Source organism: Alosa pseudoharengus, unplaced genomic scaffold (genome assembly GCF_046254945.1).
Source record: "Alosa pseudoharengus isolate Yale_2024_CS ecotype anadromous, Long Island Sound unplaced genomic scaffold, YU_APseudo_1.1 YU_APseudo_1.1_scf_21, whole genome shotgun sequence".
NCBI classification, from domain to species: domain Eukaryota; kingdom Metazoa; phylum Chordata; class Actinopteri; order Clupeiformes; family Clupeidae; genus Alosa; species Alosa pseudoharengus.
Window position 1 is genome coordinate 31,705,422 of NW_027468674.1, and position 21,080 is coordinate 31,726,501.

General features: G+C 47.3%; 1 protein-coding gene across 1 annotated transcript; it reads right to left on the reverse strand.

The window, feature by feature from the left end:
* Window positions 1-1,747: 1,747 nt before the first annotated feature.
* On the reverse strand, window positions 1,748-19,393 carry syde1 (synapse defective Rho GTPase homolog 1). The gene is made up of 8 exons (XM_076298640.1): window positions 19,107-19,393; window positions 11,068-11,919; window positions 8,002-8,973; window positions 7,151-7,380; window positions 6,658-6,784; window positions 5,840-6,009; window positions 4,310-4,598; window positions 1,748-3,491 (listed from the first exon to the last, which is right to left on the reverse strand). The coding sequence occupies exons 1-8, from the start codon at window positions 19,189-19,191 to the stop codon at window positions 2,977-2,979; spliced, it is 3,240 nt and encodes a 1,079-aa protein (XP_076154755.1). The 5' UTR covers window positions 19,192-19,393; the 3' UTR covers window positions 1,748-2,976.
* Window positions 19,394-21,080: the final 1,687 nt, after the last annotated feature.

Sequence of the window (21,080 nt, forward strand, 5' to 3'; positions counted from 1 at the left end):
GTAATGGAAGATTTATATGAACTATGTCATGATCAATTTAACTCAATTAAGTAGCCTACTCTATAATAGAGCTACTGACTTAATTCATCTAATGAATAGCTACATTACACTCATCATATTAAGAAGTAAGTGAATCAGTAAAAGCTAAATTACACAGACATCTTTGTGTGAGATGACTCAATCTCACATGGGTGTATCATGCCACCTGCTGGTACTAGAACACATTGAGATTGAAAATAAATTGAAACGTTTGTAGTACTCAGGGACGGATCATGGCTTGTGCCAAGTGTGCACGTGCACAGGGGCCCTCAGCCAATGGGGGCCCTCGGATTTAAAAAAAAAAATCATATGAATTTAGGCTAGATTATGCCCGGTGCTTCTGTCTGTTAATTTGCGGCACAACTGAATGGTGTTATGGAACCGCGGACCGAAAGAAAAATAAACTAAATGTTTTCCTGATCAATAAATACTTCTTAATTCATAAAATATAGAGGCATAACATTAGGTGGAAGTGGTAGGCTATGAGTGCTCATTCAATGTGTATGCGTGTTTGCGAAAGTGAAACTGACCCACTCGTGGGTAGGTGAATGAAGTGGATTCCTGCAATGTTCATGAAAACCGCATAGCGATTGGATAGCCTAATAAATCGCGACTTGTTGTGTGCCTAACAGTATCTTATATCGTAGCAAATAGCCTATGGCGATGCCGATGACAGATAGGCCTACACTTATTTCACTCGTCTCGCTGGAGTGAGCGCATAATGTGGGCTGTTGCGCAAATAAATTAATTAGGGAGATGATCTGCATCTCCATTTACCAAACGCTATAGTTTTGCTAACATCTCCACTGTTAACGTGAAATATGTCTCCATGCAAGGTAGTGTCAAGCAGCAGTGAAGTGAAAACCTTATCATGCAGGTAGCCAATGTTCACGTCACGAGTCAGACAGAAAACGGGCCCTGCTTGCTCTGTTAAAGTTTGTATGCCCCTTCCAAACTGCGTTAAAAGGGTATATTAAACAGCCAGAATTTCGAAATTTTCCCGGGGGAGACACCCGCGAACCCCCCGTAATATGATCAGCACTACCTCTCACAAAATACTATCAACGTCCTTGCTACCGGTCCGTCAGAAATATGACAACTGTTATCTGGTCCGTTTAGTGAAAAATGTTGCTGTAGACTGTTTGGACAGCAAAGAGAGATTACAGCCTAATAATAAAAACAGCTGCTGGAATTCATTTCTGTGTGGGCCTGAGTTATAATATATGACATAATGTACTACATTTTCATTGTGTGAAATTGTGCACCAGCCTGCACAGCGACAGCAGAGGTAAGCGCTGGCTGCACGCGCACGTCACTTGCACGCGCATGCGCAAACGCGCCCGTCACGGTCAGGGGGAGGGGGGGGCTTTTTTGATATTGTGCACAGGGGCCCATATTTGTTTAATCCGTCCCTGGTAGTACTTCATGTGTATATATAATCAGAATTCTAGCTCATAATGCAAATCTAGACTGGGGTAAGGCTTGACACGGCATCCAAACTGCGGTTTCTGTTAGGGACAGTGCTATGTGTGGGATGACCCCCATGGTGGCATGGACATGGAGGAAGGTTATGGGAATGTATAGTTCACACACTTCCCAGACTCACCACATTCCACAGCATGGCCAGCAGAGGTCATCAGAGACCAAGTATATTTACACTTCTTGCTCTACGAAAACAGCAGCAGTAAAAACATTAACAAACAATCGATTGGAAATATAATACTGTGCTTTATTGTCTTCTTCTTTTGGTTTATAACACTGAATGGTATGTTACAGTACAAATTCATAACAAGAATGGTGTACTTGAACACTTGGTTATATGGCATAAAATATAAGTGCTTGCTGTAAATGTGCAATACAAAATAATATTGTTTATATAACTAAACAAAATAGAATACAAAATGTCAAAAAATATGGTGTCATTACTGCATAAGGAGCAATGCTCTAAAATATGGCCTTGTCATTCCTTCTGTGGCTTCAATAAATCACAGTTAGCTGAGTATTGTACCGTGGGAAAAATATCAAAACAAATACTGCTGATGACAGCAAACATGACAACAGCAACACATGCTGCACTAATACTAAGTCTCTTCAACTACCAAACAGGAAGTGCAACACACAAGTCTTTGGTCAGTGAGGTCCATGTAAGAGCATTTTTCCTCAAAGTCAAAACCACCACGTGTTCAAAAGTATGTGAGAACTTGTGTCTGTAGGTTTGGGATACTTGAGTACGTGTCCATTTTTCTAACTTGTGCTTTTTCATCGAAAGATCTTTGGATGAACATGGAAAATTGTGGTTACTGACATGCTTCTCTCATTGTGCAAAATTATGACGGTCATCAAAAAATCTGACCGACACTGTCAACACATTTTGGGCAATGTCATACTAAATCAGCCTGAACGCCATAATTTAATACAAATAATAAATAAGGAACTTTGGCACAAATATTGGGCAATATCATAAAACATTCATTTTCTTTTCCACTTAACGACACACCACACAGACACCACAATGACAGAATTAGATTATTCTAAAATATTAGTGTATAAATTCTCAAAAACACTGATTGTCAATAGCTTAGTTTAGGATTAGCAGTCTGTCAAGTGATATGTTGAACGTTTACAATAAATGAACACATGATTTTATTTTTTTTGTCTGGGTCTTGTCATCGCTCGCAGACGACGACCAGCTTTTGGCACACGGAGCTGCTACACAGCAGAGAGCCTCAACAGAGCTCCAGGAATTATTAAATACATGTCATCATCTCTGAAGCAGCGGAGGCTGCTCGTCGTCATTCTTTGGTCATTTGTGTCTTTGTCCGAGAAGTGAGCGTCACCTTCCTCTGAACCTGACAGCTTTTTTCCACTCTCTTCACCTCTCTTCTCCTCCGCTCTTCTCTCTCTATCCCTCCATCTGGTCCCAGCTTGGTCTTGGTCCTAGAGACAGATGTTGATCTGTTTGGCCAGCTCTCTCTCTAGGTCTGAGATGAGCGTGTCAAAGTCCTTCAGGCTCAGCCTGCAGGTAAACGGCGCGTCGAAGTCCAGCGCAAAGTCGTCCACGTAGAGGCCGGCGGGTGACGGCTGCCAGCTCTCCTTCGTCGATGGCTGCTGCTGCTGCTGCGTCTGTCCTAGGTCGTCGTCCTCCTCGTCCTCCTCGTCACTGTCGCTGCCCGCCACTTCGTCGTAGTCCGCGTCGCCGCCCGACAGGAAGTCCCGGCCACAGAGGCTCCAGTCGCCGGCGTACCGGTTGCAGGGCGGGCTCTCAAGGCGGCCACGCCCGCGGCGCGAGACCACCACCTCCTGGGGCATGTCCAGGCGCAGGGGCAGCCGCTGGCCTCGCCGCTGCAGGGCATTGTGGGATACGGTGTGGGGGGCAGGGGTGGGGGAGGGGGGCGGGGGCTCTGTGGTGACGGGAGTAGGAGAGGGGGATTCTGGGACTCTGCCTGTGGGAACTGGGGAGGAACAGACATGAAGAAAGTCTTTTAGACACTGAATCACACTCACATGTACACATAGATACACACACACACACACACATCACACAGACACACACACACGCCTTGTGAAAAGCCACAGCTGAAGAAAGCAAACTCTGACGCAGTTCTTGGGCTCGGTGGCCCCAGCACTTCATTTACTAAGTCAGGTCTTCATAATTATGATTAATTGCCATCAGCTGATGTATGTATGTGTGTGTGTGTGTGTGTGTGTGTGTGTGTGTGTGTGTGTGTGTGCACTCTTGATCTCTCAGATGAATGGACCTTCACTCACATATGCAGACATATACACAAATTATCATATTTGTCCTCCCTTGGCCACAGTAATGACCAGAGGAAGTGAATGGCTGTATGTGTGTCTGCCAAAGTACACACACATTGTAGACGCATCAAAGAGCAGAGTGGAGATGTATAGTGTGTCCACAGTTGGCCAGAGCTACGTCCACCCCACCCCTTTAATTCACACACAGACCCTTCACACAGACAACACTAACTCACTGCTCTCCCACCCACACACACACAAACACAGAACTGAAACAGCGACTTAACCCACACGCTGAACAATGACGTGGGTGAATGCACACACATACACAAGTATGCACCCCTAGTTATAACCACATCCACACAAACACAAATACTCTCACACACGTACCCCACCCGTCTAACACAAACACACCCACCCATAGCCACACATACGCCCCCACCCCCACCCACCCACACACACACACACACCCACACACACCCACACACACACACACACACACCCACACACTCACTGGGCCACAGCTGCAGCAGGTAATGCAGGACTTCGATATGGCGCTTGAAGTCCACGGCGCTGGCGATGTCCTCGCTGTGGGCGAAGCTTCGCCCCCCGCGGGCCGAGCTGTGCTGTGCGGGCGCGGCTGGCACGGCGAGTGCTCCCGGCACGCTGGGGATCCAGGACTCCTGCGTGGGCGTGAGGAGCACGGGGCCGAAGCACACGGCCAGGTTCTGGCACGTCATGCGGTTGCTGTCGCAGAAGGAGGCCACCAGGCTCAGGTGGTCCAGCAGCAGGGTTAGTGTGGCCTGCAGGGGAGAGCGGGCGGTCAGAGAGACGCACCAAACACAGGGAGAAAGAGGGCCTCTCAACACTCAGCAGTCGGGAATCAAACAGTTGGTGAGAAATGTCCTCACAAACGTAAACACCACTGAGGGTCTCTTTTCCGCTATCCATCCTCATCTCGCCGCTTATATAAAAGGAGAGTTTCTTCTGCTCGGAGAGGGATGGGGAAAATCCCTTGGCCAATGGAGGGAAAGAGAAATACAAAGAAAGAGAGAAAGAGATAGATAGATAGAGAGAGAGAGAGAGAGAGAGAGAGAGAGAGAGAGAGAGAGAAAGAGAGAGAGAGAAAGGGGCTAGGAAGAGGGATTCAGTGTTTCAACAAACTGCCCACACTTTTCTTTTTAAAGTTGGGGAATTGGGCCGGGGGGTTGATGTTGGCATTGAAAAAAAGGAACATTGAAAACACACGGCATTAAGAGGAGAGGTTCACATTATTAAAGTCTGTTTGTTTTGGAATAGGCCGGGAAACACAAGGCTAAGCCCTCTGGATTCAAAAAGGGGGGATAAACAAACATATGATTACCAAACGAGAGAGCGAACGATGGAGAGGGAAAGAGAGAAAGAAGAGTGAGAGAGTGAGAGAGAGAGAGAGAGAGAGGTCTGTAACATTCCGTTCTGTGGCTCAGTGCCAGTGAAAGGGAGAATGTTCTGGGCTTCGTTGCGGCTGGGCTCTGGACCCCCCTCCCCCACCTCCTCCTCCATTCTGCTCCATCTCTCTGTCCGTCCGTCCACCACTCCTCCGGCCCCTTTCTTCCTTCCTTTCTTTCTTTCTCTCTCTCTCTCTCTCTCTCTCTCTCGCTCGCTCTCTGTCCCCACTTTCTCAAGCATTCTTGCATAATGCTGTCAAAACACAATGAGACGCACTCGGCCTCACGTGTGTTGACACGATCCGTGTTTACGCACTCGGGCGAGCAGACAGCGGAGGCTCGTTTTTCTGTCATGCCTGTTGACTCAGGCAAAAGAGATGAGGAGAGAATGAAGAGAGAGAGAGAGAGAGAGAGAGAGAGAGAGAGAGAGAGAGAGAGAGAGAGAGAGAGAGAGAGAGCTCCCAACCCAGGCTGCTCTGGAGCCGGGCCCGTTCCCTTTACCTCAACGCCAGCACTCCCAGCCTACATCAACTATCGGAGAACGACGAGTACAAAGGATGGCGGTGGAAAACAAGAAGAAGAGAGGGAGAAGAGAAGAAAGCACAGAGGAGAGGTACCTTCTCGGGCTCGGGGAGGCACTGGAGGAGGGACACGGTGCTCTGGCTGCGCTGGGTGTCCGTGTCGGTCCGGCAGGCTGGCCTCAAGGACATGGCCTCCAGAACCACCTCGTACAGGGTCCTCGTGATGAGTGGCGATGGCAGCTCCCGCAGGTAGTCCTTCAGGATGCCTGCGCCAAATCACACAGCAGAAGCAGATAGGCTGATTGAGATGGACTGAGGCAGACTGACCTATTGAACATAGCGTGCATTCTCCACCAGAGCCCCTGACCAATCCAGCTAATCTTGTTTTCCTCCTCATTTTCCCTAAATCACTTGGGCTGTGGTAAATGCTGTCACAAGCGTTCAATATAGCAGGTTGTCTTCGTCATCCTGCTTGGCAGCATTGCCTTGGGGTGGAAGGCTCCTCTATACGAGTCAGTTAGACCCTCACTGGCAAACCACCACCATCAAAACCAGACTCAGCAGTTAAACTCTGTGGTACTGATTTGGCATTGCTCTGGGCCTGACAGCAGTTAAAACTGTGGTACTGATTTGGCATTGCTCTGGGCCTGACAGCAGTTAAACTCTGTGGTACTGATTTGGCATTGCTCTGGGCCTGACAGCAGTTAAACTCTGTGGTACTGATTTGTCATTGACCAGGGCCAGGTTTGTTCAGGGCAAGGTCTGTTCTACAGTCTAAGGTCAGATCCATTACAGACATAGCTGCCTATCTGGCAAGTTCACACGATGTGACTTCCTTTCGCCACAGTAAGATATACCACAGAAAGGGAGATAAGAGCTCTGGAAAGTGCTGCCAGGGGTATTGTGGTACGAACCGGTAATGACATTGATGTCTGGGTACAGGTCCTCGTTGAGGGTGACCGCTGTACTGTCCCTCTCAAACGCATCCCTCAGCTCCTTCTTCACTGCGGCCGAACCACAGAGTCGGTACAGGCCCACTACCTGCACACATGTGAACACACACACAGACACACACACACACACACACACACACACAGACACACAGATTTGCACTTGTTAATACACAGCAGACACCAAGAAAGAATTGTGTGATGTTGACAACTTCCAACCATAATAACAAATGCCTTCGGCTGAGAAGAATTTTGCCACCAGAACGCCAAACCCCCCGATCCCTCAAGCTGTATTTTTCCACTGAAACTCGCCGGACTCCCTTCCATTGAGTTTTCCACTCCATAAATAGTTCCACGTCGTGCCTGATCAAAAAACGTGCGCAGGCAGCTGTGCCGAGAGAGAGAGAGAGAGAGAGAGAGAGAGAGAGAGAGCGAAAGCGCCCTCCCTCCCTCTTACCTTCAGGCCGCGCTTCTCGATCTCCGCCACGCTCTTCTGGATGAGCAGGGGCACCTGGAGCGCCGAGCCCTCCTTGTCCACCAGGTGGCGCAGCTCCACGCCGAAGACGCTGGGAGGGGGCAGCTCGCTGAGGCGCGGCGGCGGGGCCTCCCACTGCTCCAGCAGGGTCAACTTCACGTAGAGCAGCCCCCGCGGCTCCAGACGCACACACAGCTGCTGACTGCGCGAGCCTACGGCCGGAGAAAGAAGGGGTGAAGGGGGGGGGGGGGGGGGGATGAAGTGGAGAGAGAGAGAAAAAAAGAAGAGTGTGTGAAATGTAAAGTAAAGGTGGAAAGATGGATGGGCAGGGATGACAGCAGCAAAGAGAGTTGGGGGAGACAGAGAGAGAGAGAGAGAGAGAGAGAGAGAGAGAGAGAGAGAGAGAGAGAGAGAGAGAGAGAGAGAGGAGAATTGAAAGAAAGGAGTACACAGAGGGAAGTGGGGAGACAGATTGAGGTTGAGATGTGGAGATAGAGAGACCAGAGGAAGCACAAACACAGCAGATGATTCAGGAGGGAGAAGTGAGGAAGAGAGAACAGTAAATCCTCTCCAGAAGTGGCCCTTTGATCTCTTGAGTCGCAGACTTGCAGCACTTAATGTTTATTCCTGTAAACGCAGCAGACGTACTTTTGTTTTTCATTGACTCATTTGTGGGTGGCTTTGGGAAAAAAAAGCTTTGTTCTCTTTAAAGTAAATGATATCAATTAAAATATTATTTGGAAACAGATCTGATTTAAACCAGTGTACACCAGTGTAAACCACTGTAGACCAGCGTAGGGGTGCTCTCCCTCATCCTCCCCATGTTGACTCACCTCTGAACAGTGGTGGGATGGCCACGGCCCCAAGGCAGCAGACGCGGTTACGCGTGGGTGCCACCGAGCCGTTAGCGGGCTGTCCTGTGGTGGCCGTGACGGGCGTGAGGACCACCAGTTTGAGCAGGCGCGCCCGCTCCAGCTCCAGGTTGAAGGTGTGGTTGAGGGGCAGCGTGGCGCCGCGGCACGTGAGCAGTGAGGTGCGCGCGCGCGTCACGCCGTCCACCTGGATGGCGCAGAACACCTCCTTGCCCGCGTCGGCCCGCGCCGGGGCACGCGTCAGCTCCTCCACGCCCAGCAGGTGGACGGTGAGGAGGCCCGACATGCGCTGGGCACAGCGCGGCTGGTCCGCCAGGCTGTACATGCGGAAGGAGCCGGTGTCCGCCAAGGGCACCGCAGAGGCCGAGCCCGGGGCCTCCTGGCCGGTCTGGTGCAAAGGGGGAGGAGGGGCCGCCGAGCCGGAGCCCTGAGACCCGGCGGGAGTGGACGAGGCGGCGCCGCCCTGCTTGGGCAGGAGCTCGGGGGAGTCCCCATCGCTGAGGTAGCCACCCTTGTCGGCGGAGCGCGCCCTCGAGGCCCGTCGGCGCGGTCGGGCCGGCGGGGCGCTGCTGTCCAGGTGGTAGCGGCTGATCACGTTGTTGGACGACTCCTTGCGGGCGTTGGGCGGCGAGGCGTCGTCGTTGGCGCCGCTGGTGCCCTGCCCGTTGGCATGGCGCTGAGAGCGCGAGGATCGCAGGCTGAGCTTGCGGCGCAGCTCGGGCAGCTTGCGCATCTTCATGGACAGGCGCCGGACCGTGCCCGGGGACTTGATCCGCTCCATCATGCTGCTGCCCGTCCCGCCCGAGGCACTGGACTTCTTGGAGGCCGGAGCTGGATTGTCCGAGGAGGTCGCACCTCCACCAGCACTGCCGCTGCCTGAGGCTCCAGCCACGGCCTGGACATCAGACTGCTGCACCCTCTGCTGCGACATATCTGGACAAAGAGACAGAGAGTCAGCAAAGACAGGACACTTCCCGTGTTTTGCAGTGTTAAAGCATCAATACAAAATGCACACTTCCATATGGGATGGGCAGTATTTATGATACGTGTATTTCAAATTAAAATAGGTATTTCAAATACAAAATAGTATTTTGTCATTTGTATTTTATTGGGTGGAAGAAAATGGCTGCATATTTTATATCAAAATGCTTTATAGGTGTGTATTTTTGTAAATATTTTTTGGTAAAACCAATACTGATTACACCATGAAAGTGCAAAACAATAAATGTAGCCTCTGACTGGGGCTGACTTAGTAATTTTTCCAGAGTTGTGTTCAGAATAATGGGCCTCATTCACCAATATCTTCCTACGAAAACTACGAAAAAAGCAGATTCACAAAGGTGTTCTTAAACCTCAGAATTGTTCGCAGTTTGGTTCTTATCATGATGAATACCATTTTCTGCTTAAGTTGACAAGTGTCAGTGTGCCAATTGTTTTTAATTAGCATAGGTAAATGCCCTGTCAATCCCCATAAAAGGGCATGATACGGCAGGGCCGTGTGCACACAAATTGAGGCTGAGGCACCAGCTTTCATTTCTACCTTATATTATACACTACATGAGCAAGACAATTTGATTACCGTATATGACACATGCTTTGAAGAGAAAGCACTGCTTTAGGAATTGAAAAGTAAATAGTCATTATATTTAGTAGATAGTATAAAATGTGAAAAACTGTTATTGGTTGTGTTTATTTATTTCAAAATACCTTAACGCTTTGTAAAATAGTGGAATTAATTTTATTAAAAGAATAATTATAATATTTTTATTCAAAAATATCATAAATGATAAAATATATAGTTGTAATTGTATTATATTTTGCACCTGCAGACATGATGAAAATGCAATAACCATTGATTTTGCACAAACAAGTCAGTTCTCAAATGTGTGTAAGAGTGCTCTTGAGTGTTCATAGATTCTGTTCTAACCTGAGAACAAGAAAACATTGCTGAATACCATAACCTTCGAAAAAACTGTGTAAGTGGGTTTTAAGAACAAATTTCTTCGTAAGAACGGTTGGTGAATGAGGCCCATTGAGATTTGTGAAGATGATCCAGTGCAAGACGAATAACGTGTACTGTAGGTTGCTTACACACACACACACAATACACTCCTTCTCAAACCAACCCACTCATTCAACCACATGATTACATGCTCACCCACACTTTTTTTAGTATTGTTGTTCTGGCACATTCCCTTTGATATTGAGCAACTTATTTTTCTGAAGAACTTTACTCATCAGTAAGAACCGGTTCTGTGGTTGCCTTGCAACATAAATTGCTCAAAAAGTTGCCCCATGTATCGCCTAAAGAAACACAGTGGCTCTCAATTGGTCCGGTGGATAGTTTGTACCACTTGATAAGTTCGGTTGTAACTTTTTGAGTACATCTCTGATACAGTATTTAGGCTATGAGATGTAACAGGCTGGACAGCATTGCTGATCTGTTGGCAGATTTATGGCATGTCTCGTGCACAGAGAAAAGCTGTTGCTCTCAAACATTGTCCACGTAATCAGAACCAGTGTAATGATGAAGGAATAGATTAAATAGACAGATATGGAAGGTTTGCAAAGTGATTTCATGCTTCCTTAAAGAGTATTTTTAGTAAAACAAAAATACAGTATTTTATTTTGATATATAGCATAGCTACTGTATTTTGTAGTTTAATTTGACACTTAAAATTAGGTATTTGATATTTTATTTTAAAGTGCATTTTGATTATTTTTGCCCATCCCTGCACATATCCCAACCCTGTATACTCTTATGTGATCACCTGAGCAGTGCTCAAATATTAATATACTGCTAATGCTAGTGTTGCAGGAATGAATTGGGACTGGGGCATGTGGGGTGACTGCCTCAGGACTGGGGTGTGTGGGGTGGCTGCCTCAGGACTGGGGCGTGTGGTGTGGGGTGACTGCCTCAGGGCTAGGGCATGTGGGGTGGTGTGATAGCCTCAGGATTGGGGCATGTGGGGTGGTGTGATTGCCTCAGGACTGGGGCGTGTGGTGTGGTGGGGTGCCTGACTATACCTGGGCTGTCCTTTCTGCTGCTGCTGCTACTGCTGCTGCAGGCCACCTCAGCAGCCATGTCTCTGGGGTTTGTGCTGGACGCTGCCCCCTGGGCCCCTCTGCTGCTGCCAGCGCTGTTCCCCGCGGCCCCTGGTTTGCTGTGGTCATCCGCCACCCTCTCCCCTCTCCTCCTCCAGGGGTCGCCGTACTCGCCACCGCTTTCCTCCACCCGCGCGTCCTCCTCCTCGGGGATGGGGTTGTACCAAATGTTGTGCTCCCCGTCAGCCGTCTGCTTCCTGTCCGTCAGGCCGCCGGAGAGCAGGCGCGAGGCCTCCTCCGAAGCCTGGGTCTTTCCTGTGGACAGCACCCAGGCCCGGCTGCTCCTCTCCAGGTTCTGGAGGTAGGCCCCCTGGCCGGCCAGCCGCACTGTGCTGGAAGAAGAAGAGGAGGAGGACGAGGCGCTGACCTCCGCGTATCCTGCTGCCGCAGGAGGGGGAGCCAGGTCAGGCAGAGCGGCGTCGATCGAGTCCCACAGGGGGCTTGAGGGCACGGCCTCCCACTCGAAGTCCAAACACCTGCCCTCAGCGCCATCTTCGCTCAAAGTCCTTTGGCTCCAGGCCGGCTTCGAAGCCTGGGTCTTTCCTGAGGAGCTCTCCCATTCCTGAGCTCTGTGCACCAGGGCTTGAGTGGCCTCCACTCGGGGCTGGTCCCTGGACGTGGACGCCTGCTTCGCCCAGTTCTGCTTCTTGGCCACAGTGATCTGAGTCCGTCTGGTAAAGTCTTCGGCGAGCGTGCTGTCTACTTCGGCACCGACAAAGGTCAGCACTGACGATGATGAAGAACTCTGGTCCAGATGAGTCTTCCCTTGGACATCTGAAATTGGAGGGGAGAAAGGGGACATCAATTACTGTCACCGCTGGGGCTGACTACAGCCCTTATTTGGTGTGAAAATATTTGGTTTAGGAAGGAATGAGCGCCATCCCGGGCCTGACAGAATGTGCGGTTCAAGTCGGGGCAGAGAAATGAACTCAATCCATCACGCTGAATTTCGAATAAAAGAGCCATTAGTCTGATGATAAAGCCATGTGTTTCTGTTAAAGGCTGTCGCCCTCCACCGATCTGGAAACACAGACTTGTTCTCCAAAAACAGCGTTCTAAAGCTAAGCCCTCCACAAGAACATGTAAACAAACAAACAGAGGAAAAAAAGATGCAGGAGCACAGAAAGGAAGAGAGGGTGGGGGGCTAAACTATTTAGCCGTCTACTTTCAAAACGTCCTGCTCACCCCCTTCTCTCTCTCTCTCTTTCTCTCTCTCTCTCTCTCGACATCCTGCACATCTGGTGCTCTCCTACCTCTCCCCTCTGTGAGTGACTCGTGACGCATAGAATGCATGAGGCTCTGTCCCGACCACCACAGTCATGAATAGGCCCTCTGTCTGTCCTGCTCTGTGTGCTTGAGTGCATCTGTCTGTCTGCTTGAGTGCATCTGTCTGTCTGCCTGTCTGCCTGTCTGCCTGCCTGTCTGTCTGTCTGTCTGCCTGCCTGCCTGTCTGCCTGTCTGTCTGTCTGTCTGTCAGTCTGTCTGTCTGTCTCAGCGCTTCTGTATGTGCGTGCATTACGCACAAGCATTCCTGCATGTTTGTTGACCTCATGCATTTACAAGAGTAAGCACGAATATTCACTGCGAGGCGGATTCTTCTGCCAAATGAGATAGATGCGGTTGAGAGCATGAATATGTGAAACTGTTTATCGCACACACACAATCATGACACCATCTTGCGCTGCTAAATGATGACCCGCGACAACCCCAGTATGACAGCAGAAAGTGCCGAAGAGCTCATGCCGGAAGTCGTCGAGAGCAAAGGCGGGTTGGGGGTTGTTAGCGACCTGGAACAGAATAACCCAGAGCACACAAGGCTAGACACACACACACACACACACACACACACACACACACACACAGAGCCCCTGACTCCCGCCCACAAGGGCACACTGCCACAGAGGAAAGCAGAGCGCAACAGACTGTACAGGGGGACTGCGGATGACTTCCTGTACTTCCACCACAGCCAAGACAGGAGACGAGAGAGAGAGAGAGAGAGAGAGAGAGAGAGAGAGAGAGGAGGGGAGAGAGAGAGAGAGAGACAGAGAGAGAGAGAGAGAGAGAGAGAGAGAGAGAGAGAGAGAGAGAGAGACAGAGAGGAGAGAGAGAGCAAGGCCAAGGGGGGCAGGGGAGAAAAAGAGAGAAGGAAGAACAGAAATGAAGGACAGTAGAAGACAGAAAAAGAGAGGGCAGAGAAAGACAGAGGAGGAGAGAGTAAAAACAGCACGGAATGGGGGACAGAAAAAGAAAAAGGTGGAAGACAAGACTGCTAGATGGGTATTGAAGGAAGAGAGATAATGAGCCATGGGTGGAGGAGACTAGAAAAGACGCAGGAAAAGAGAGACAGGTATATTTATACGAACCAGGGGGAGGACTGTCCCTATATCCAGCCTATTCATACACAGCTCACAGCTTACATGTCTTGGCTCAGCTGGGAGGGATACCTAAATGTGAGCAGGACAAGGGAGGGGGAGATAGAGAGAGAAGGGAAAGAAAGAAGGGAAAAGAGAGAGAGAGAGAGAGAGAGAGAGAGAGAGAGAGAGAGAGAGAGAGAGAGAGAGAGAGAGAGAGAGAGAGAGAACAACATCCAGCTGTCTGACACTTGTAGGGCTACTGTCAATAGCCAGTTTGTACTTTTAGCCTACTCACAGCTGGACACACACACACACACACAACTGTTTGCAAGCCTGTCCACATCATGGAGCACACACACACACACTTCAGCCCTTTCACCATTCATCACTGTGCCCAAAAATACACACACTTGAACACAAAGCTCGCTCTCATCTGCAGAGCCATGGCCTCACCCTCCACCTCTTAGACTCATTCACGTAGGCCACTCCACACACACACACACACACACACACACACACACACACACACACACACACACACACACACACACACACACACACACACACACACACACACACACACACACACACACACACACACACACACACACACGGTTGTCTGGCCTGTCCACATCATGACTTGACGGCACTACTTCATAGCCCATGTGTATGTAAGGACTGCTGTGTAATGCCCCCTCGAAGGCTCTTATTCCAGACCTACATTAATGGTCAACAAAGACTAACAGATCACAAAAAAGAAAATAAAAAGACTAACTAGCAGTGAATGTACCGTACACAGACTGTGAAAACAAATGAAACAGTGACCACCACGCTGTTTATGTCTAAATCCCTTCTGTCTTTGATCTTCACATACAGCCAAGCAATGGATTTGAAAAGGCTAAGAGTGAGTAATACTGTGAGCAGATAGCGGATAAGTGCTGACAGATACGCCACTATGTCAGGGGAGAACACAAGAACTTCACAAACTGTTCACCAAAACAGTGATGAAGTAATCAGATACCGAGAGCGAACCCTTAGGAGCACGGAGGCACGTTTTACAGCATGCTCGCCTCTGTTTTTCTTTGAAGGGAAAGCAGCATGTTCCAGAAGCTGCTCATGCTGTGTGGCTCCTCGTCTCTCTTGGCTTGAGAGACAATGACACAATGTGTTCTGCTGCTGCATGGGACTGCCTGCCCCTGGACAAGATTTACAGCCATCCCTCCAGGGAGGCTAAACCACATCCTTCAGATTTTTTTTTTATCTTCACATAATATGATCTCTTCAATTATAGCCAACACATTACCCTCTTTTACACAGACAGAGCAATATGGGCTGTACATTGGAGCAGAGGGTTTACTATTTCTGAGTAGGCTCCAAAGAGATAACCTAATCCAAAACCAACACGACTGTGAGCTTATCTAATTGCTATAGAACACTAGTCTCCCTAAAGCTGCTGGGTCCTTCTTAATCTTAAAACATTCATCTTGACTTTACTCATTACATGAAAAGGTGCGTGTCTTTCAGGAAGAGCTCCTTTTTCACACACACATGAAAGTGAATAATGATTTGGGGATCTGAAAGAGTTGGCTAGTGTGGCTTGAGTAAAATGCAAAGTTTAAATCAAAATTATTTAGTTCCTTGACACTGTGGAGAATGGTCTCGTCATTTTCAGTTTCTTTTAAGGAGTAGGGTTGGTGTCACTGAAAATTTGCCTTTTCTAGAACCTCGACGTGGCTATATAAATGAATCCCAGTTGCCTGGCATTAATAGAGAAAGAGAGGGAGAGAGAGTGTGTGTGTGTGTGTGAGAGAGAGAGAGTGAGCGAGTGAGAGAAAGAAACGAGTGGAAAAGTTCTCTCACAATGTATGCTGTGAGAAACCATTAGCTCTCTCCCCCAAAAACGTTCCCTCCTACCCCCACCTCCTTCATAATTTGGGACATCCTGCCAAAGCACATACCAACATCTTCAGTTGCACTCGCAGTTCACGCTGCCATCTACCCCAACTCTTTTCTGTGCTCAATAAGAAAATGATCACCACAACCGTTCCAGGAAACTCAACCGTTTTCCAAATTTAAGTACCCCCCCCCCCCCCGCCCCCCAACCCATCCCCCCAACCCATCCCTCTCCCCCTGAAGGTTTTTTCCATTCCTGCCCCGAAAGAAAAATTGCTCTCAGATATCTAATGAAATGACAATAAAAGGAGAAAATAAATAAGCCTGCTTTAAGAGCTCGGGGCAGATTTGTGGTCCAAGTAAACTTTTCTAAATGCCACTCTCTTGAGATACTTGGCTTTCCCAGAATGCACCATTCTGACCACAATGCGTGTCCTTGTGAATATATTCAAGTGGCGTTCTAAGTCATCTCTCAGGGCAGAGAGCTCTGCCTCCTGTTCCCATCCAGTCAGGCTACAAAATGGAGGCGCTGGGCTCTGGCAGTGGTATCTAAACACAAGAGAGGAGATGAACACACACAGGAAACGCAGCAGGGCCTGTCCTCAGGGGACCGAGCCATCTCTCTCCCTCTCTTTTGCTCTCTCTCTCTCTTTTTCTCTCTCCGTCTCCTTCTCTCTGTCTCCTTCTCTCTGTCTCCTTCTCTTTCTTCCTCTTTCTTTCTTTTTCTCCCTCTCCCTCTCTCATATACACACAAATACACAAGCCATTCCTTGGGATCCCCCCCTCTCCTAAATTACAGGAACCCTCTTGCGTATGATCAGAGCGCCGATTGAGGAAAGAGGCCCTCGTTACTGTCAGTGTTGGAGAGGAAACTCCCCTCTAAACAACTCTTTCGCCCCTGTTCTCTTCCCCTTTGGCCTATTCTAGAATGCCAAGTCCTGGCTAATAAGCTCTTCAGTAACCGACATGATCACAACTGCTTTTTGCCACATTTTTAAACATGATATGATACCCTAACCACGTGCAATCATCTCAACATGCGCCCCCCCGCCCCCCCAAAGATTCTGAGATCTGTCAGTTATATGTGTCATATGTTAGCCTTTACTTCAACTATGATGGACATTTTTACACTGCTGCTGTTATTTTCTTTTGTGTTGTCTTTTTAACGTCCTTGACTTCCTTGATTAAAAAAGCAAATGACATGCACTACGGAAGCAGCGGCACAAGGAAGCTGAGGAAGTGGAAGTTGTAAAAAAACACATATGGGATTCAAAACATATAAATAACCCAACAGTGACAGGAAGAGATGCAAAATGTTGTGTTGCACCATTACAGTTCCTACATTACATAAGCATTTTATTCTGGCCAGCAACATAATGAAGTGACCGCACAGAGGCCAAACTGCACATATTTGCTGTATTTCACCTCTTCCAGTGCATTTGGACTTTGGAACGACATCCTCCATTTTTGGCAAGATTTTCTATGACAGATAAGAAATGGTAGTCAATAGAGAGAGGGAAAGGAGAGAGGGAGGGAGAGAGAGAGAGAGAGAGAGAGAGATTTGTTTTCTGATCCTCATGTGGTCTGCAGATGGGCAGAGAGCACAGATAAAGAACTCTTTTGACAGTCACTGGTGAGCAAAGGATCACACAAGGGCACACAGCCACACAAACACATGGGCTACAAAGCTAAACAAACGTTACATCAAGCACTTAAAAAGACACACACACACACACACACACACACACACACACACACACACACAGTAAAGAGAGGGAAATGAGAGAGAGAGAGAGAGAGAGAGAGAGAGAGAGAGAGAGAAAGAGAAAGAGAGAGAGAGACAGACAGACAGACAGAGAGAGAGAGAGAGAGCTTCCTTAACAGCCATGACCTGCAGCTGGACTGTATTGCCACAGCTGTAGTCTCTTTCCCTCTCTCTCTATGCATTACCATATTCTATAAGGGGCATCATGAACCCAACAGCCCAATAGACAAGAACACACACACACACACACTGTTCCAAGTCTAAGTGGCGCAAAGTGTGTATATAAGTTCCAACTACACTCCAAATGTCCACACAATCCAGTGTGTGTGCTGCTGCCTTCCCTATTTTAGACATAACAAGCAGTCAAGGAGGGGGCGGGAGAGTGAGAGAAGGGGTGAGAGAAACAGGGCGCAAGAGAAAACGAGTGGAATGAGAGAGACCAGGCAAGAGTATGCTGAAGTCTATGGACAAGGCATGGTGAAAACATTAAGCAAGAAAGACTTGAGAAGGAGTGAGAGGAGGAGAGAGAGTCTACACTACAACTCATGTATTTACCATTCACTGACACTATGGTGTGAATGTGATGTGAAAAGTGGTGTCATTGAAATGACAAGGAGAAGCTTATGTTAGAGATCTGTTATTGGCATAGCAGTCACAAATCTGAAGATCTATTGTTTCCAACTCCCTTTGGAGGCATAGGTCACAAACCCCAGTTGAGGGCCTGAAAACTGAAAATTGAAACGGAGTTTCTGTTGTAGGATCTGTTTCAATTGTAGGATCTGTATAGGTCTACATTGGAGATAGACTCAAAACTAGAACTTGAGATTTATTGAGACATAGCATTTGTCATCTTCAAACTGCTGAATTATCCATTTGAGTACAAAAGGCACATTAAGTCAGCAGTAGGTCTACCCTGCAAACGTTTGTCATTGCCTCACTAACTCAACAAGCAATCCTTTCTCTGACAGTCTGTCCCAAACACAACCCACCCTCCTCTGGTGTAATCAAATCCAACAACTTATAAAGACGTTATTCAGTACACGTCCAAGACATGGCACATGGGTAGGGTACATGGCACACGGTCGCTTATTCATGAGGACTGACAGACAGGAATTTCACTAGGAAAAGACACACACACACACACACACACACACACACACACACACACACTTTACAGACACCAGACACGGTGGCCTAATGTGGGAAGGAATGAGACACAATTCCTCAATACGGATTCACTTTGTTATGGTGTTATCTGGCAAGCTCCGGAGGAGCGTACCGGGGCCCGTGATATGGCTGCTGAATGGAATTATGTAACTCACAATTTTGCGAACGTGTTACTGAAGTGGTGGGCTATTGACAATGGTCGTTCCACAGTTGAGTTTGTTCAGGTTTTTTTCACACTGTCTTCTTTAGCTAAGTGTTATCGCCCACATTTCAATAACATTAACTTGTGTAGGAAGAATGTAAACAGCATGCCTTCTCGACCAAATGGAACAAAAGGAAATGTTTAAGCATCAGGGACTCTCCTACGAAATTGAGGGTCGCACGCACTGAGTTTACTCGATTATAAAATTCCAAATGACATCAATATCATGGCATGCCCCACGAGGGAATAGGCTAATCTACACAACATACCGACATACCTACACAACATGGCAAAGAGGTTAGGGTCACATGTAGGTTAACATAAATCAGCCAACACGACTATGATTAATTATCTATAGAATACCTATAGGCTAGTCTTCGCCTTAAAATACGATTCTTGCATTTCACGTAGACTACATGTTGCACTCATTGAAAACAAAAAAAATGCCATTTGAAAAGTTTCTATTGCACTCACGAATAAACACGAGAATTACGCGCACATCTTTCCGCAAGGATCTCTACGGCAATCGCAAAATACTAAACCAACGATAAATTCTATAGAGGAGAAACGTAACACTTACCAGCGAGCTTTGGGTCTGTTTTCCGACGGAATTTCTCTTTGCCCCGCAACCTCGAGAAAGTCCGCTTTAGAAGGGGTTCAGCCATAACTGAATCCCCCCGAATATGTGTGTGTTTTCTCTGGGGAGTGGCAAAAAGAGATCCTTAGTTTACAACTTAGTTACCAACGTTCTCCTCAACGTTTTAATTCCACTGAACACTCCAAACTCCATCATAGCAGGACATTTCTAAACGCCTCCATCACAACACTACTGCTTGTGAGCTCTTTCGCTCTCGTTCGCTCGCTCTACGACTGTCTGGCCAAATTTCACAGGAAAGAAATTCCACAGATTCTTTCCCAAACATTTTAACCCTTGCGTTGGTTACAGGGGGGCGCTGATGGGAGATGTAGTTCGCTGACTCAATCCAGAGTGATTTATTAACTACAAAGCTATACATTCAGTTTTGAAGGGCTTATTAAAATGTTTGAGTTTACATTACAAAAACGTTAACCGTATTTTCTAAAAGATGACGGTGTAAGTAATAATTGCTCATGCTACGTTTTTGTAATTAACGCGCACGTGTGTTTTGCACACATGCGTGTCTCTTTAGGCCATGTTTGTAAACAGGAAATGCAACTCAAAGAAGAACTTTTGACAGGGTCATTTGGTAGCCAGTACTCTAGCCCAGTGTTTTTCAACCACTGTGCCGGGGCACACTAGTGTGCCGTGAGAGATCATCAGGTGTGCCGCAGAAAATTACCCAAATGTCACTCACTGGTCCAGAAAAGCAACTGTTGCATCAAATAATTTATAACCACATGCTCTCATTGATTGTATGATTGTATGCTTGCACTATTTGTGGTATGCAGGCATTGTACAACGGGGGGCCCATATCCAATATTCACAGAATCATCATCACATATCCAGTTCATAACAACAATTAAATTAGATATAGTCACCTACAAATGAAATAGAGGGCGCTTGTTTTATTGAGCAGGTCTTGCATAGAAGCCATAATGAGGCCATATCTGTGTATTATTTGAAATTTTAGGCTATGGTATGTTTATTTTTTCTTCACACAGGATGTTAGTGTGCCGTGGGACATTTTAAGTGTCAAAAGGGTGCCGTGGCACAAAAAAGGTTGCAAAAACACTGCTCTAGCCTACTTATGCAAGGAATATCCCCATAAGACGATTGCACAACAAGGCCAACCTTTGAAAGCTCTGCTTTTCTTTGTGATACATTTGAGTCACTTTTTGCTCACACAAAATCAAACAAAAAATAGATATTGACAAGAAGTGATTTTCCACATGACATTTCACATGCCATTTCCTTAGCTTGTAGAGTAAAATATTATCAATCAATAATACCCATAAGTAGTTTATTTTCCACAATTAGCTCATAAACGTAAGGTGCAGTGTCTCGACTGTGTCTCAACTGTACCCATATTGAGTACAGTGAGACAGTACCTGGTACAGTTGAGACACCCATTTTTAGCAAAGTGTTTTTCATTCAAATTCATTCATTTAATTTCAATTATCATTGGTTAAAATTAATAACACATGAACAAAATATGTGACACAGGAACAGATATGGAAAACAGTACAAATGGAATGTTCAAGTAATAAAACTATACAAAGTGTGTCTCAACTGTACCCCGCTGACCACCTCGCACATTTCTATAGATTTTGCAAGGACCTTACATGACACAATGCCATACAATATGCCAATTTTTAGGGCACAGACTAACGTTTGTAATGATATCAGTTACATTTAAACAGTCACATAAGGGTAATGAACTATTACTGAACTACTGAACTACTAACTGAAACATTAAGGTACATGGTGAAGTGAACGTCTTAGAAAAACGTTTGCCGATATCTTTGGATTGGGGATACCCATAGACATAATAATCTATTATGTCTATGGGGATACCTGTTTCCATGATCAGAACACTAATACGCATGTGCATAGCAAAAATAACAACTTGGGCTT